Source organism: Nyctibius grandis, chromosome 16 (genome assembly GCF_013368605.1).
Source record: "Nyctibius grandis isolate bNycGra1 chromosome 16, bNycGra1.pri, whole genome shotgun sequence".
Taxonomy (NCBI): domain Eukaryota; kingdom Metazoa; phylum Chordata; class Aves; order Nyctibiiformes; family Nyctibiidae; genus Nyctibius; species Nyctibius grandis.
In genome coordinates, this window is record NC_090673.1 from 3,122,236 (window position 1) to 3,140,908 (window position 18,673).

An 18,673-nucleotide genomic window follows, 5' to 3' on the forward strand; every position below is an offset into this window, starting at 1 on the left:
GTCCTCTGTGTGACCCCGGGCCCTACAGAGCAGGAACAAGGATGAAGCTTTCACGTGGGTCTGAAGGTGCAGAGTCTGGTTTTCCTTGCTTTAATAGAAAACCTTCCCCTGTGACACTCCCATCAACAGCACAGAGCAGACAGGGACAGACCTGTGCCACTCAATAGTGTCAACAGGGTGAGGCTGAGGGAGGGGCCATCCTCTGCACACCTGCACTGGGGACCAAGGCCTGGCACACCCCCGTGTTTACACTGGCACCAGCACCGGCTGTTGGGGTAGCCGGTCTCTCCCAGACCCAACAGCCTCTGTGCTGTCAGCTCTGTGCTGTGCTACCTGCCCCCAGTGCTGTTTGCTCAAGCCCAAGGACACGGGTACAGCAGAGCAGCCGTGAATGACCTGGTACAACACTGTCCTACTTGCCTAGAGCGGAGCTGCAGGAGCCGCATGCCACAGGGGCAAGGGGATGCTGCAGGGCTTGTACCCAAATAAAGCCTCCTGCCACGCACAGAGGCTGTGGGACCGTCACTGCCTGGGAAGGTGCTTGCTCCAGGGCCCCGCTTTGACACGGGCCCCCATCCAGTCACCACCTTCCTCTTCCCCTGCGACAGGTCCCTCGTTCAGGCCAGGCTGCGGCGCAGAAGCACGGCCCTTTGGGACACAGCGTGGGGACAAGGACGTGCTGTTGCCCCTCAATCACCAAACCCACCCCCAGCAAGAGCACCCTTCTTCCTCCCCCAGCTCCCACACAAGACCAGGAGTCACCTTTATTTAAATAACCAAAGGTGTACTTTTTTGTTTTTTTTAAAGCACATAACATTATTCTCAACCCAATTAAAAGTGAACAGCAGACAACTGCACACAGAGGCACCGCTCCATCCGCTCGAGGAAGGATGCTGCAGGAGTGACTCTGTGGACATGGTTATCCCCACCAGGAGCCCTGCCGGGACCCTCCATGACAGCCCTTTATCTGCCACTCTTAGAAAGTGCTGGTTCGGTTCCCATCCTCCCACCCCGACCCGTCCCACGGCGGGTCTGACCCCTGAGTCTGTACTGTAAGGCCCCTCTGATAAAGCCCCCGAGCACCAGCTCAGCCTGAGGGCTCCCTCCCTTGGGGACTGATGGCTCTAGAGGAACCCCCTGCCTCTCCCAGTTGAGGCTTTAACCCCAAAATGCCCCATGACTGCAATCCCACCAACGCTGTGCTGGTTACCCGAGTAGCCCCAGGCAGCTTATCTCAAAGTTATACAGCCTGGGCCATGAACAGGAGAGCTAAAGCCTCCCTGAACCCAAGTTAGAGGTGAAGGTTACCCCCCAGAACCACAGACCTGACCCAGCCTTGCTCTTCGCAGAGGTCATCAACACTTCTGCAACTCCCAGGGAGGGATCCCGGAGCCCTGCTGGTCCCTCACCCCAAAGCACAGGGGAAACCCCTTTATCTGAACAGGGAAAGGAGCCCCTAAAGGGAGGGCTGAAGCCTCTCCTGCAGTTGCAGCTCACGTGCCCTGCAGCTCTGCAGTTTTACAAGCCTTGCAGAGCAGCAGCTCCAGAGAGACCGGCAGCAACACGTGGGACAGGCACCATCTCTCGGCCAGTGCTGACCATGACAAGTGGCAAAACGAGCAGGACGGAGCCCTTTGCATCTGCAGCACCAGGACGCCTGCTGCAGCCAGGCCAAACCACCACAGCAGGCAGCAGTTTCCCAACACCAAGGAAGCTCTGAACCAACCCAGGTGCACGTCACACATGGTGTCCAGAGGTGTGCCACAAACAAGTCACACCTGAGGACAGGTTTGCCCAGGACCCTAGCAGACCTGTGCAGTTTTTTAAATCAAGCTGGTGGCTCTGAATGGTAGAAATAAGCATAGGGTTTCGTTCAGAAGATGACTGAACTGGCAAGGCTGGACAGCTTTCAGCTAAACTCTGCCCAGACCATATGCACTGGCTTGGTCAGACTGCAGCTTCCCTCTCCACTGCTGCACCCCTCAATGAGCAAAAGCATTCACTCAGACAAGGCCATCAAGCCCAAAGAGACACCACAAGGCCGACCAGCCCCACACATTCCCTTTTGCAGCCCAGCTGAGGTTATTGGCCCTAGGTGCTTTCTCCAGAAGGGAAAGACTTGGCTCAGGGGTGCCTGAGCAACACAAAGCCCCAGCACAAGACCCTGCTGTGACCCAAGGGCATCTCTCAAGGAGACAGGCCCTGCCCCAGGGACCGCCTGTGAGCCCCACCGTGCCGGCCGGCAGTGCTCCGGGCTGCCCAGGGCAGACACCGCACTGGCAGTGCTGCTGACGAGCCAGAGTCTGGATTTCCACCCGATTCTCAGCCCTGTTTGAGCAGCATCAGGGTTGTGCAGATACAAACTGCTGCCTGGTGGTTTCCATCTGGGACGGCACAGGGCCAGGCCAGCACTAGCTGAGCCTGCAGGAACACGGGTGCAGGGACACTCACGTGAGGCAGAGCCCAGCCCCCAGCCAGGTTTTTGTCATCACCCCGTGCCAGCTGCCTGAGCTGGGGGAACTCACCTCTCTGGTCATTGAGCCCTTTGGTAGCACGAGTTTGATGCCTGAGAAATTCAGAAAAAGGAGACTTTTCATTGCGAGATAATGAACCCATAAGAGAAATCCACTCAATGGGGAACCTCAGTGCTGGCTCGACACCCTGTGTGTGCCAGTCCATGGTGTTCCCAGAGTTAGAAGTCACTGCAGAGGAAGAGAAGTTCCTTCGGTATTTGGCAACAGACAGGTCCCTTCAGCCACCACCACACGGTGACACCACTGGAGAAGCATCTAGGACGAGTCCTTCGCCTCACTTGGGCGGCCCGAGAGCCTGAAGAGGGTCTCCCTCATGGCGTGGAAGCATCTGTCAGTGAGGTCAGAGACATCGTCTGATGTCAGGCCTTTGGTCTCTATTGGAGGCAGAACCTCAACCTTGATTTTGCCTGGGAACAAGAGAAGAGCCTATAAGAAACCCACACACCACAGGAGCACCGTTCTCCACCCTCCCCAGACCCCTGCTCCCCTCACCCTGTGCAGCCCCAGCACAGCCCTCGTCCCCTCACAAGGCTTCAGGCATCCATCCCCGGAGCACAGGCAGAGGCTGCACTGGTCTCAGGGGTAAGAGATTGCTCTGGGGATTAGACCCTGCCCTCAAACAGCTGCACCAAGCAACAGGGTATTTCCTTTGTGCCCCAAACTGACACCCCAGCCAGAGCTTGCCCCTTTCCAAGGCCAATGTTGCTGCTCTGTCCTCACCTACCAGCCAAGAGAGCAGGGGGAGCTCACAGCCATGGACCCGCTCAGCTCCAGCGCCATGCCAGGCACAGCCTGCACCAGCTGCTCCCTCCATCTGCTTCTGTCCAACCCTCCTACCTTTGGCTGGCTCCAGCCATCCACGCAGGGAGCGCAGCAAGCATGGCTTCCTCCCAAAAATGAGAGGTACTGCTCCAAGTTGACTGAAAGCCAACTTTCTGCCCAGCAGTTGCACTGACAGACTTCTGAGCTTTGATACAACCAGCTTCCTTGGCTTGCTTGCAGAGTGTCCCTGCTTTGGAAGGTCAGGAGGCAGAGGACGCTTGCTTCTTCCCCCAAGCCCTCACCAAATGACTTGGGCTGTGCCAGTCATGAGAGGGAGACATACTGTCCTATTTTTAATGAAAACACCCCTCACTGAATTTAATTACATTCTTTCCCGAGTTAAGCCAGCCCAGGGGCTGGTGCCAAGTGCTTTGAACTGACTCCACACATCTCCCAGAGGGACAACTCCCATTCACCCCAGCTCCGCTTCCCTCTCACACCCTTGTGAGCCAGATGTCCACATGGTTATGGCATCAACCCTGTCTCCAAGTGACTGTAAAGGCCCTCAGGTTCTTTGGTACCTGATGTAAATAGATTCTTCTTTGGGTTATAGAAGGTGGTGAAGGAGGAATACACCACAGGGATCACTGGGACCTTGGGGAAAAAAGGAAAAAGAGGAGTTACTTGCACTGCCACAACTCAGGGCAGGCCAGAGATAAGCAGCAAGTCCCATAGAGCAGAGCTGACCTGGCCCAGCTCTCAGCTGTACAGGGAACACACAGCCCCACAAGCAAGACCCGCTTCCAAAGGCTGGGACAGTCAGGAGTCAAATGGGATCGAAACCACTCCCCAGCAACTCAAGGCAGAGGGACATTCAAGGCACTAGGGCAGAGTTACGCTTCAGCCTCAGGTCAGCACTGGCTCTCAGAGCTTCTTATCCCAAGCCAGGCTTCAAAACTCGGGTATTTTCTGACCTGCAAACCTTGGAGGACACCTGTTTTGACAGGCCCTGTACAAGCACATGCTTGGGGCAGGCCAGCTGGTGTGCCTTCAGTGTTTAAGAAAAAGAGTCACCAGTTGCAATCAATTGCTCCCAGGGAAGCTTCAGACAGGCAGAGACACAGCCAGGAGGGCAGGCACAGAGCTATTATTTCAGTGCTGAAAACACTGACACAGCCTAGTGTATCAGCAGAGGCGGGTACCATTTCCACTGTCACCCTTTCCTTCTGGCAGCTGCCAGCCCCTGCCTTGGTTGCATCACCCTGACAGGAATGGGGATGGTACAATGCAGGCTACACCCTGGCCACACAGCAAGAGATCTGGCACCTACTCCCTTCTCCAGGATCCCTGCTATAACACCTCTTTGAGGGAAAGCAGCTTCCCCTCAGGCCTCGAGTCATCCCAGTCCTGAGAGTCGAAGCAGAGCACGCACGGGAAGGCAAGGCACCCATCTTCTCCCAGCCACCTCTCTGGCACCTAGTCCCCAGCACCTGGGAGCCGAGCGAGGCAGCCCAGCTTCCAGCAGCCGCCTGGGCCCAGGCAGCACAGCCAGGGCTCCAGTGTCTCCAACACACTGCCCCAGAGCTCTGCCCAGGCCCCTTCAGGAGCACCGACAGCTCTAGCTGTCCAAAACCAAGTAGCAGTTTGTCTGCTCCCCCACTACCTGCTCATGGACCTTGTCATTTTGGAGAGAGAAGGCATTTAAGACGTACCACGAAGTGCCATATGGCTGTCTGGGAGGGAGCAGCTATTTCTGCACGGAGCAAGCCCAGACGCTGCTCTAAAGCCCTCGCATTAACAATCCTCAATCAACACTACACTATTGCAACTGGGGGATTGAGAAATGCACCAAGGGCTTTGGGATTCCCCAGGCAAGCTCACAGAGAGCAGCACCCGCTGGGCTCCCTGCCAGAAGCCCTGTGCTCCCAGGAGCCAGGGCACAGACACTGCACTGCCACGCTGCCAGGCAGCTGCCTGTGAAGCTCAGAGCTAGGGGGTCAGCTGTGCCTGTCCCCCACACTCTGCCCTCCAGGTGGGACACTGGGACTGCAGTGCTGGGGCAGGCAGGAGAGAGGACAAGGCAGCTTCTCTGCTGTCTGCAGCCTCCTGTCCTCAGGGGTCAAGTCACTCCCACAGGGAATAGAAGAGGCTCTCGGCTCCTGCTGAGCAGCACTTATGACACCTGATGCTGGTTTAGCTGAGGAGCTCAGCTGTGGCCTGGGAACACAGCTCGTTTGAGAGCAAATAAACCATACCACTGCGTGACTGGTCTGTAGTGCCACTGCAAAAGCACTCAAGGTCCCCATGCAGAAGCAAAGCGCTGTTACCTGTGCCTGGACAGCAAGGTGAAATGCTCCTTTCTTGAATGGCAGCAAGTCCCCTGTGCAGTTCCTCGTGCCCTCTGGGTACACCCACACCTTCACCTGCACGTGGGGCGATAAGGCTCTGCTGCAGCAATCCAATTGCAGGGCTCCCTTCCTGCTGGCCGAGCCACCAGCCAGGCTTGCCAAGAGCTGCAGGTGGCTGTAACTCCAGGTGTGCCAGCACCAGGAGTGCCACATCCCCCCCCATGCCACCCCAGGATGCCCAGACACATACCACCCCACCAAGCACCACAGTCACACTCACGTTGTCAGTTGCCATAGTCTTGGCCACTTCTGCCATCACCATCTTGGCGCTGGTGGTGCTCTTCCTGTTGATGAAGATGACACCGCCGAGGTAGATGATGAGCCCCACGGTGCCGGCGTACATCAGCTCTTTCTTGCCCACCTGGACACAGTCGTCGGGCAGGACCTCCATCAGCCCTAACGTGATGGCAGAGGGTGAGGCCCAGCAGCCACCACCCCCCCTGCCTGCACTGCCATGGGACAAGAGACAATCGAGGTGGGGAGGGGAGTACCAGGGACAGGTCAGTGCCTTGTTTCTCTGCTGGCTTCTGCTGCCATCAACAGAGCAGAAGGGGACTTGGCACACAGCAGAATTACAGGGGCAGGGTGGCTGCAGGTCATAGCAAGACCCCTCAAGAGGCATCTCCCTCCCACCATCTCCTCACCCATCATGTCGAGGATGCTCTGGTGGTTGGACACAATGATAGCAGGGCCCTCCACTTCAAAGTTCTCCAGTCCCTTCACCTCAAACCTCAGGCCAAAGAAATACTTGAAGGTCTTGACCACAGTTTTGATGATTCTGCAAAAGAGAAGAGCAGTCAGACAGCAGCAGGGCAGGGAGATGACAGGGTCTGCTGTACCCAGGGTGGGTGGAAGGAGACAGGAGCAGCTGTGTGACAGAGAGCCTCCAGTCTCATTTGCCCTGTGGTCCACCCAGGTGTCTGTCCTACATGGTCCCATGTGCTTGAGGTGCTTCAGTTGCATGCTAAGCCCCATCCACTCACAGTGTGGGAATTTTACTGGAAGCCTGGAGAAGTCAATTGTAACTGAGGCCGGCACAGCCAGACTCGACGGTCCATGCTTCCTCCAAGCTGACAGCATCAGCTCACAACCAGGCTCTTTGGGAAAGGCAAGTCCAGCCTAGCACAGCTGCAAGGGCCCTGCAAACAGAGGGCAAACTGGAATCCCTCCAAAGTCCAGGAGGGAGAGACACTGGTTTCAACGCTGGATCAAGGACCACTCCTCCTGCTGTTTGTTTCCCCCATGCCACGGCCGTAGTCTGCTCCAATGCTACCAACGTTTTCCTTCTGCAACCAGCAGAGCCCCACAAGTTGTTCCAACAGTTCTCCTAGGAGCTGCCACTCCCCAGCTCACGGGTATTAGCCTGTACACCCATCACCCAGGGAAGGCTCTGCCAGTTCTCCTCCCTGCAGCACTGGATGACGATGCTTAACAATACAAACATGGCGTGTTGTTACCCCACGGGAGTCCAAGAAAGGAGGAGCATGAGCATGAGAATCACTTCCCTGGACAACGCAACGATGCCAGCAGCAAACGGGATGCTCCCCACGCAGCCTGGCAGAGGCTCGGTGCACCCAGCAAACCCATCTTCAAGCAAATAGCTTTTGCCTGCCAGTTCACCTCCACAGTGGATCTACAGGTCTGCCCGCAAAGCTTCCAACTTTCTTCCCCAGTGCCCGAGGGCTGGGGGCCCACCTGGCAGGAGGCACCAGCAGCTCCACTCAGCCCTGTCAACGCATGGAGCGGGCTGCCTTGCCCTTGCCGAGCGCACCCAGCCCAGGCTTGCCAGCCGAGACCCTGCCAGCCCGTGGGAGCAGGGCCCATCTGTGCCACCCCCAGACAGGTGGGAGCTGGGGACCCTCCAACTGGGCCAAAGGACGCAGCCAGAAGCTGGCAGCACACAGGGGCTATTTTGGGCAGGGGAGCAGCCATTCGCCAGGACAGGAGGCAGAGGAGCTTGCACAAGAACAAAGCCCCCAGGAGCACCCACCAGCTCTGCTCTCTCCTAGAGCAGATTCAGGAGCTGACCTGCCCCTCCAACAAGCACCTGGATGCTCTGCCTCAGGGCCCACCATCTCCCTGGCAGACAGAGGATGGATCTCTCCTCCCTGCAGGAGGAAGCAGAGGGACAGTGTCAGCTTCTCCTCCCCTCTACAGGATCCAGCCGGAGGGCTGTGCAGCACTGTCAGCCTGGGAAGCATCCTTGTCACCCGAGGAGGGAGGCGAGTACCCAGCCAGCGCCTCATCCTGGCTTGGCAGCAGCTCCCAACATCTGTTCTCCACAAAGTCTCCCCATCCCTGCCATCAACTCTTCAACCCCATGCCCCTGTCAAGGCAACTTTCCCTGGTTTGCTCCTACCCGCAGTGGGGTTCATACCTCCATGGGGTGCCCCACCACGCAGGCTGCCCAGGCCCTGGCTTTGACCCTGGAGTTCAGGCCAGGCCAACGCCCGCAGGTGACACAGCTGAGTGACGCTGCAGCTTTCAGTCCCCCGCCATTCCAACACGCTGCAAAGGTTAGAGACGCGCCCAGGGAAAGGACACGGGGAAGTGCACAGGCTGAAGAGCTCCTGAGCACCCCGGGACTGCACCGAGGTTACAAGAGTGCAGTCCAGGTGAAGAGACAAGGGGACAAGCAGGGAGAGGCAGGGTGACACGAATCGGTGAGGTCATGGTGGATGCCATGCCACCAGACTGACCTAAATCCCACTTCTCCCTTCTGACTGCAAACAATAAAAAAAAAAAATAAAAAAATAAAAAAAGAGGTCACTGCTCTGCAAGTCACACTGCTCGGTAGCTGTTGGGAGAGGCTGGTTACACATTACTCAAGAGCAACCATCCAACTTCCTCCTACCAGTAAGGAGCCAGCGTTTCCTTGCACAAGATGTGGCCTGAGCCACCAAAAGAGGCGAAGGGGCAGAGCTTAGAGCACATGAAGAAGAACTGGGTAACCAGCAGCCCTGCTGAACTGGCCACATCATCCACGGGGTGAAGCAGATGGGTCCTACTCCCCTCCAACGCTACAAGCAGCTTCTCTGCCAGTGTGAACGATCCTGACTTGGTGCAGTCAGAGCTGCAGAGAGCTGTAAATCTGAAGAACTTATTGCCAGACACAAGGAGAGAGTAGAAAAATGAGAGGGAATGTGCTTTTTCAGTGCATCTGCAACAGACTGAGTCTCAAATCCAGCAGCCCTGGCTTCACACACCCTGCTCCACAGCCTGCGACAGAGGCCCTTTTAGGATCCTCTGATTTTCAAGCATTAACGAATTGGGCTCACCAGATTGGAAGCTCTTGCAAGAGGTTTTGCCGCTAGATAAACAGCTCTATCTCTATCAGACACGGAGGGCAACCTCTTCCAAGTCACACCAGCCTGGCACTGGAGCCAGGAGCACAGCAAGGACGGGATGTTCTGCGCCAAGCAGTGACGCCGTTATCACTGTCTGTCCACCAGCACGTGCTCTGCTCCAACCCCCTTCCCCGAGCTGGGGTAAGCAGAGTGGGATGTCGTAGAAATAAGAAGCTCACTGGATCCCCTCAGTGACAGACCTCCCGGGGCTGGGATACATGACCAGGATCATCAGGCAGTGCCAGCACATGGAAATGATGGGCTTAAGTTACAGGAAAAGGGCGGTTCTGGCCAAAATTCAGCTCCGAGTTTCAACACAAGGAGTTGTCCAGTGCAAGGAGTTCTTGTTCCCAAAGAATTCCTTTAAGTTTACAAAGTGGGGAAAAAAAAAAAGACAGTTATGATGTCTGTAACTGACATCATAAATTCTCCCAGCTGCAAAGCTGCTTGTGCATTGGAAAGCTGCTCCCGAGCAAGCTAAGACAACCGAGGCTGGAGACAGAGCCAGGCTGGTGATCCCAGGGCAGCCCTTTCTAGTGCCTGGGGCCACGATCCCGAGTGGATCGTAGACCACCAGTTTGGGCGCAGGGCAGAGCCCGCATGGCAGCACGTCGGTGCCCAGCGCCTGCTCGCTCCGCCCTGAGCCCTGCCTGCAAGAGCCGCACCACAAAGCAAAGTCCAGCTCCACCAGCTGAGACGCTGCCCAACCTTTGATCCAAAAGGATGTATTAAGGCAACAGGGTTCCCCTTTCCCCCCCACCCATATAACGGCCTGGACACGGATGGTTAGAGCGGGTAAAAAGCTGCTTAGGGGAGAACAAAGCGAGGAGTCCGACTTCTCCTGCGCTGCCAGCAGAAGCACCAGCTCTGCCCTTAGAACGTGCCTCCGCACGCACGCTGCCAGGGGACACACAGCAAGGCCTGACAGCGACAAGCGTGCCCCGCGCAGCTGCTTGCGCCAGGCCGAGGGCAGCACACTGAACACGGCCTGCCCGCAGGCTGCCCTCCCGGCACGGCCTCTGCTTCTGGAGGGGGGGAAAACCCCGAACAAACACGGAGCTTTCCCCACAACCTGCGTGGCCCCTGGAGCATGGCTCCTCCGTGGCCCCTGGAGTGTGGCCCCTCCGTGGCCCCTGGAGCGTGGCCGCTTGCCACCACCCTCCAGCCCCTCTGAAGTGCCCTCATCCCCACATGTGGCTTCCCAGAGGTGAGGGCACAGACAGGGGCCGGAGCCGCCCCTCACCGCAGCCCCCAGCACCATCCACGAGCCAACAGTCAGACCCACCACCGAGGGGCCGCTGTCACACACCTGAGGCCAAGGAGGCCGCCATCACCTACTCCCCCCCCCCCCCCGCCCAGGCCCGCACGCAGCGGCTGGGCCCGAAACCGATCTCCCCGGTGTGTGTTTCACCCTCCCGCACCCGGCCCCGCCGTTACACCCCGGGCACCCCCCCAACCGCTCACCTCATGTTCTTAACGGTGCGGCCGCCGTTAACGAGGAGGCAGACGGGCGCCGTGAGCGCCGAGCACACCACGCACAGCAGGTAGTAGAAGCCGATGCGCAGCACGAAGTTGACGGCGGGGCTGAGCTCCATGAGGACGGGGAGCAGCAGGAGCAGCAGCACCGCCGCCCCCCACAGCAGCCACCCCAGCTCCATGGCCGCCGCTCGCCGCGCAGCCCCGCCGAGCAGTAACCGCCGCCGCGCCGAGCAGCGGGCGCTGCCCCCGCCTTATGTGGGCGGAGCGCACGGCCCGGCCCGGCCCGCCCCGCCGCTCCCCGCAGCCGGGCCGGGACCGGCCCCTCAGGGCGCGGCGGGAGGGCCCTGGGGTCTCTCAGGGGGGGATCCCGAGGGCTTGGCGGCCCCTCAGGGGGGGATCCCGAGGGCTTGGCGGCCCCTCATGGTGCTGTGTGGGCCTGGGTGCCCTCACGGTGTGATGAGGAGGGGTTTTGGGCCCCTCATGGTGCCTTGTGGGGGCTTTTGGTCCCTCATGGGGCCATGTGGGGGCTTTGGGGGTCCCTCATGGGGCCATGTGGGGGCTTTGGGTCCCCTCATGGCATAGTATGGGGGTTTAGGATGCCCTCTTGGCATTATGTGGGGGTTTCAGGTCCCCTTATGGTGCCACATGGGGTCTTTGTGTCCCACCTGGCATATTGTGGGGTCTTTGGGTCCTTCCTGGCATGGTGTGGGGTCTTTGGGTCCCTCCTGGCATGGCGTGGGGTCTTTGGGTCCTTCCTGGCATGGCGTGGGGTCTTTGGGTCCCTCCTGGCATGGTGTGGGGTCTTTGGGTCCCTCCTGGCATGGGGTGGGGTCTTTGGGTCCCTCCTGGCATGGGGTGGGGTCTTCGGGTCTGTCACAAAAATTCGCAACTGACCGAGGTCAGCATGCGTCAGTTGCGAGTTTTCATGATGGGTTCCTGCTCGCCACATCTCCCTGCCCCTCGTCTCACCCATGTTCCCTGCTGGTGCTTGATGCTGGTTTTCCACCAGCACAAACGTGCTGAGCAGGATGGAGCTTTCCTCGCTGGCACTGGGGTTAGGTCGGGGTCAGGCCCAACAGCTTTGTGAGCGAGAAGCTGGCAAGGGAGTTCCAGCGTCTGCTGGAACTGACGCAAACTGTTTCACTGGCCTCAGCAGGTTTTGCAACACTTTTTATAGCAAAACCCCAGTCCCGCAGGCGGTGGTGACTTCACCAGGGTAAGGTGTGACCCTGGCGATGCAGCCCTGGTGTTGTGGTCCCAAGCACCCTCTTGGCATCCACAGCTTTGCAGCTCCTGGAAAACACAAGGAAAAGTGATGGTCCCTTTCCAAATATCCCTTGTTCCCTCGGCTCTCCCTGGACTCAACAACAGGGGTAGCGGCTGTTCCCAAATGAGCTGTCACCAAAGCGAAGGGGGGCTTACTGCACTTTCGCTGCCTCTCAGCAGCTTTAATGCCTGAAGCATGAGACAAGCTCCTTCTCTCTGCTGGAGAGCTGAAGGCCAGCACTCCCTACAGCTGCCAGGCAATGACATCTCAGAGCTGGTCTCATGATTCCTGCTAATGCCACAAAGAACCTTTATTGTATTAGCATCTCGGCGCAGCATTAGATTAATCCCCGCAGCCCGTGTCGCACAGGCTGTTCAGAGAGCCTTGCTCCAGCGCCACGCCAGCCAGCATATGTCTGGGAAGTCAGCGAGACCTTTTCAGCTGAACATATGCTGGCCCGGAGCAATTCTGCGTTATCCTCGTGACTTTCGCTTTTGTTGACACGGGAAGAAAGTCACTGGCGATCTGTCACTGGGGCATCGTGTGAGCCGATCCGCTCAACTCGCCAACGCCGGCTGACGTTAGGAAACTGAAATGTGAATTCCAGCATGGCCACGGCGCCGATGGCAAATACCATCAGCAGATACGGCGCAGAGGGGATGGGAGTCACACGTTTCCTTCATGTTTGTGGGCTCCTAAAGAAGCTCGGCTGTAATTCCCTTCTCCCCATGCTCTCCAACAGATGATCTGGACCAACGCAAATGAAACGTTTCATATTAGTCTGTAGCTCAAGGAAGGGGAGTGATTTCTGATGCCAGATCAGAAGCCAGACGTGGGCCTGCCTGCTAGCAAGCAGAGCTGTCACGCTGAGTTATTTCATAAGGCAAGTGGTTATGCTGCCAGATGACGCCAGCCTGTACATTAACATTATCGTAACAAACAGCCTGATGGAGGAGGCTCCATGAGCCTCAGCGTGCTGCGTAATGCAACAGGGATCGCGTCATCACCCCTGAAACGCAGCCATTTTTGGGCAGAGGCAAAGGCAACCCCCTCCCTGCCCTCTCAAGCTGCAGCAGCCAGAACGAAGCAGTTCCAAATTCTTTTTAAAAAAGCCCAGCTTACTAGATTGTGCTGCATGTTTTACATATTTAAACTACTGACTGAATTATTCAGACATGTTGCAAGCGTACCCTGCAGGTAGTCTAGCTGAGCGGGGTCCAGGAACGCTGGCAGGAGCAAGAACCCGGCCAGCGCCCAGCACGCAGTAAACCCTCAGCAGCAGGCGCTGCCTGTTGAGGGTGCGTGTGGCACCCAGTACCTTCCAGCACCCTCAGCGGGGACCTTGAAAAGCTGCCTTGAAAAACTACCCTGAAAAGGTAAAAGAGTGCTAACAGCAAAGCATGGTGAGCAGAGGGGTCCACGCAGCATCGCTGATGGTAGGATTTCCGTGGCTGCGTCCGTGAAAAGTCATAAAGCTGAGAGCGTTACCCTTGGCCTTAGTTTTCCGATGTCTTATAATAACCTGGCTGTGGTTTTTATCTTTTATTTGCCTTATTTTATTGCTTCCCTTGGTAACAACATGTGACCTCACTTTTGATGAATAGCTTCTGAGTGGAAAAGAAATGGAGCCAGGGAGAAGGTCTCCCACGCGTGTGGGGAGAAGGTGAGCGGAGAAGGGAAGAGAGGGGAAGCGCTCAGCGGGGTAGGAAGGAAGGCAGGAGAGACGTGTCCATCGCCTGGCATCACCGTGCAGTGCTGAGCTGGTTGTAGAGCAGCGGGAGGCTGGAGGCCAGGCAGGTGGGCGCAGGCTGTGCCGAAGCAGGGCTGGGTCTGTCTGCAGAGCGGTGTCTTGCTCCCCGCTGCCTCACCGCGCGTCTGCCCTTGACTTCCCGTGGTGTCTTTGGCAGCTCTGCCTGGCAGCCTGCTTCTCTTCGCTCCTGCCGAGGGACGTGTGCTGAAAGCAGCAGCTGGGTTTGGTGACATTAAAAGCAGGGGGAGGAGGAAGCGACCAGCCCAGCTTTGTTCTTGGCCATGTCAAGGCATGCATGTGAGTGGCTTGTGAGCCCTCCCAGGAAGGGCTGGTAGCGTGGGCAGCACGAAGCCCCGGGTTGCACAAGCTCCTAGACAGCAACCGCTGCTGCTAGGTGCTGCAATCAGCCTCGATTGTCAGGGACTTGGGGATGGTAAGGTGATCCATGCATCTGATCTAACTGCTTCCAGACCTCTGTCAGTACATCCATCCACCCACCCACCCATCCATCCATCCATCCACCTGCTGATCCATCCTCTTCCCTCTTGACCTGTCTCAACTAGCAGCTGGCTTTGGGAGATGTCTTGGAGCCTGGAGACACTGAGTCTCACCTCTCACCTCTGTGCAGCTCAGGGCACCTAAAACAAGCCTGGGCTGTGCTGTATCTGCTGCTGTGCACAGGAGGGCCGGCAAGGCAAGGACGGTGGCTAAGAGCAGATTGTGCAAAGGATGTGGGTGAATCCCGTTTCCATCTCACTTGTTTCAGCCTAAAAGAGCAGGAGTGCACGGGAGGTGAAGCCCTCCTGCTGCTCCTCGTGTGGGTGGCGTGGAAGCCAATGGCAGAGCCCACGCTTGCACGGGCAGAGCTTCAGACTGACCCCCAGCTGCTGCATTGGCTCCTGCTGCCCCATGGTCACAGTCCCTTTAGTCGCTGTGCTTGTAGGTAGTAACACGTCAGCACTCTCGTGACAACAACGTAAACACTTGGGGAGGAACCGGGCTGTTGACTTAGCACGGTGTGAATGGGAGCGCTGCAGTTACCTGCAGGACCACGTAGCGACAGGGTGGCACAAAAACCAGAAGCATGACATTGCTAAATCGCTGTGGTGCCGGGGTTCTGCCTGCACAGCCTCCACTGGTCACTGGAAAGAGAAAGAGCCTGAGGGAGCTTGACTCTGGGAACACGCAATTAAGAGAGAAACATATTGCAGAAGTGTACTAGATAATCAGAGCCTTCCTTCCTGTAATCTTTACTCACCTACAAATAACTCTATTGAGAAAGTAACTGTGTTATCTGCTCGGATGTTCACTCCAGCCAACTGTGGTTTTATGGTCCCACTCTTCAGGGACTGAGCACGTGGCAGGTTTCAGGTCCTGCACAGCCCCTGCCAGCCCCGCAGGAAACATCCCCGAGCTCCACAGGTGCCTCAGGACACCCAGCCCTGCTGCTCCTCACACACCTAAACCCATTTCGCAGCTGTACTTTTTAAAGACCTGATTTCTCTGAGCTTGTCTTACCTCCGCCTTGAAAAACTCAACCAATTATTTAAACCCACGTAAGATACAAGGCTGGTTTGGCATGATGCGTATCCGCATGAGGAGCACAGCCCCACTGAGTGCCAGGGCGCTGCTCTTCTGGCTGGAGGGAGGCTGGACATCCGTGTTCGCAGGGTCAGTGCACACCAGCCAAGGATTACTGCTGGGGCTTACACCCCACCATGCCCCCCAACACTGTTTTGTTTTTTTTTTCTCCTGGCAGACTGTGCCAGAAACAGGAGACAGCAAAAATATGAGGCTGCAAGGTCTTACTATTGCACTTGCATTTGTATATCCAGGCTGGAAATCCTCCTGCAGCTGATGTTCTCTGCAAGACATCACACCTTCCGCCCCAGGTGAGGCTCTGAGTAAAAGGAGAGCTACCAAGCAGAGGAGACAGCCTTGGAAACACCATCTCGTCTGGCTGCAGCGCTCGAGCTCCTCCGGGCCCAAGGCTGTAAAACTGGAATTACTTCTTTCCCCCCCCACTTGCAATAGGATTAGGCTTTTTCCCAAATGCCAGGTGTAAATAAAGGAAATCAAATTGTTTGTAATGGATTTTGTGCTGGTGGAAGGTGCTGGGTGGTTGACTTGGAGGCTGATGGACTGAACAGGGCAGGCAAAGCCATTAGCCAAGACCTTCTTCTGATGGGCAACCTGGGGCTGAAGAGGGGTTTGCTCTATCTCCCACGTCAGAGTCTCTCATCTCAGGCAACTCCCAGCCAGCAGCAGTATAACTTGCCCCATCTGGGCTGGAGTCAAGTGATGGTGCTGAGCTCTGTGTGTGTGTGTTCTTTCAGGGCTGTGACTCTGTCGGGTGCTTACGGCCAGCGTGTGCCTGCTGCGTGCACCAGCGGTGCAACCCTCTTCGGACACAGCAAGCTCCTCTTCCCCTCCCCTCCTCCTCCTTTTGATCCCTTTGCTGTGGACGTGTAGCTGTAATTACAGCAAAGACGAAGATCCCGTTTCCCCAGGGAGCTGCAGTAATTACCACTGCGCAGTGGCTCGTGAGAGCTGGAGCAGCAGGAGACTGGGGCTTTGGGAGCTGAGGCAAGATGTACACCAGAGAGGAAAGGGGAGCTGATCTCCGTCGGGATCTCCATCCCTGCCTCCAAAAGGGCATATCCCTTACTCTGGAGCATCACTCGGTACCTGCTCAGTGCAGGCCCTGTTAGCAGGAGCCGTGCTCTCTCCTCGTGCTCCCACAGCTTGCTGAGCGTGGTGTCACTGGTTGCCAGACCCGCCGGCACCGTGCCACAGGGTGTGCCAGCGCCCTGGGACTGAGTGGTACTGAAGGGCCCTTGGGCTGAGTTCACAAGTGCAATTAAACATCAGCTCAGCTTCTGCGTCACAGGCTATTCCTCTCCGCCTACATGGGAGCCACCGGCACCTCCACAGCCCGAGCTTGCCCCAGGGCCATGGGTTGCTCTGCCTGCAGCAGCACCCACTGCTCGGTGTGGCCGGTACCACCGCCTCCCTTTGCAGTCACCTGTGAAGGCGATCCCGTCCTCCCGCTCCTGAGCACATCTCCAGCCCTCTCCTCCGGCTCTCCAAGGGCAAATGGGCTCCAGCATCTGTGCTGACACTTGCTGGGGCTGAGCACAGGAGCTGCTCGGAGCAGACAAATGGGTGTTGCCACCACAGAGCGATGGAAATGTACTGGCACCGTTGGGGCAGGGAAGGAGGGAGCGGTGCCGCCTGGGGTGCTTTGAGAACAAAGACCGTTTCTCTTGCAGACAACTCCAGTCTTGCCACAGGAATGAACTTGCCTACAAGTCTTGCCTACAGCAACAGCCCCACGGGCCGAGCCACCGGGCAGGGGCTGAGCTCAAAGGCAGGGCTGGATCGCTGAGCAAGCTGCCGGGACCCATCGCACTGCTGCCAGGTGGTGCCTGGATTTAGCAGGAGCACAACGTGAGACCAGTACCCAGCACTTTGGACGTGTGAAATTGGTACCCAGTACTTCAAGCGTATGAAATCAGTACCCAGCTCTTCCTGGGGTATTTGCATGGGAACAGAGGGTCTGGGTGATTTGGGGTGGGGGGTAAGATGCTGGGGTACCTGGAATCGGATGCCATGACTTCCCCAGCTGGTCCCCTCTCATCGCACAGCCTGGCTGGAGCTGCCAGCGTGTTGCAACCAGCTCAGGATCTCCTCCAAGTGCCAGAGTCCAGCACAAGGTGAATTCTTTTCCTGGCAGGCCTCCCTGGCTGCTGGAAATAAAACAGCAGGCTAAAATCCACACAGGGAATATGTCTCCATGAAACAAACAGTTTCTCTCTCTCTGTTTCCCCTGTTATTGATTAATGCCTCTTAATGACTCCAGCTAAAAAAATCTTGTCGTTGCTGCCTGTCATGGAAGATCAATGGAGCAGTGTTAGCAAGAGATACCAAGGCAAACTGTCCCGGGTGAGCTCCCTGCAAAAGCCATCTCTGGGAGCAGCACCGCTGGCTGCTCAATCAATAGTTCATCATGACCTCTCCCTCTTGCTTGCTTTTTTTCCCCTTGAGCTAGCTGGGCAGCAAAGGCTGCTCCGAGCTTTCACAAGGACTAGATTATAACTACCCCGATTGATCTGATATGTAAAGGATAAAGGGGCCTCTTAAGCCAGCTGTCTGCGCTGGAAAAACTCAAGTGGCTGCGCAGACAGGGTCAGCCCCTCATTAATTCCTGGATGCTCGAGACCCCGCTCACGCGATGCGTGAAACCTGGACCGCAGCACTGGAGGGAGTCAATTTGTCATGACAAATCCAGTCCAACTTGTCCCTGGAGCTTTCCCATTCAGCTGCCTGTGCTGCCGGGGCCTTTCCATGAGTCCATCACCATCAGAGCCACCATGCCTCGTCCCTCCTGGCTCCCTTTTTGTGATACCTCCTTGTTTCTCCTATTTCCCTTTCTCCAGCAATCGCGGTGCTCGGTGTGTGGGGAGGAGGGGGAAGCTCTTTGCTCCTTCCCTTGTGCCCACCACCAGCCCGTGCTGTGAGAGGCTGCACCAATTGTACCAATGCCGCTGTACCAATGCCATGGGTTACTCGATGCGGCTCTGAAATCGTCTGGGAGACCCCAGCCCCTTGTTAACACACCAGCACGCTGGGCATGACCCCAGGAGGCTGCAGGGATGTCTGTGAGTGCCCAGCACTCACAGGGCAAGAGACCACCAGCCCCTGCCTGGCCTGTGCCACGCTGTGCTGCCACCAGCTCTTGTTTGCTGGGCAGAGGAGCTGCGAGCCAGCACCATCCCTGTCTGAGCACGCTGGGCTGTGTGTGTCCGCACACCGCGGGGCTGCTCATCCCGCCTGCACACCTCTGTCTCCTCCGTGGCCAGCTGAGCCCTGTGCCTGCTTCTGAGGAACAGCCCCCGGCCAAGCCCGACTTGGGGAGCCAAATGCCCGTGGAGAAAGCTGTGTCCTGGCTCTCGCAGCAGCAGGAGGGCTGTGGGTCAGGGTGGGCAGCCGTGAGGAGGGGCTGGGGGCTGGCAGGGGCTGTCTGCGGGCACGGAAAGAGAGGAATCCCCTGGGTTGTGTCTCGTGGCACAAGCCATGATGATGAATAACTCCGTAACCAGCTAAGCCTGTGCAGGGATCTGCTT

General features: G+C 57.3%; 1 protein-coding gene across 1 annotated transcript; it reads right to left on the reverse strand.

Moving 5' to 3' along the window:
* Positions 1-763: 763 nt before the first annotated feature.
* Positions 764-10,760, reverse strand: AGPAT2 (1-acylglycerol-3-phosphate O-acyltransferase 2). Its single transcript, XM_068414204.1, has 6 exons — positions 10,516-10,760; positions 6,349-6,482; positions 5,925-6,100; positions 5,624-5,719; positions 3,878-3,950; positions 764-2,941 (listed from the first exon to the last, which is right to left on the reverse strand). The coding sequence occupies exons 1-6, from the start codon at positions 10,707-10,709 to the stop codon at positions 2,790-2,792; spliced, it is 825 nt and encodes a 274-aa protein (XP_068270305.1). The 5' UTR covers positions 10,710-10,760; the 3' UTR covers positions 764-2,789.
* Between the last annotated feature and the right edge of the window lie 7,913 nt (positions 10,761-18,673).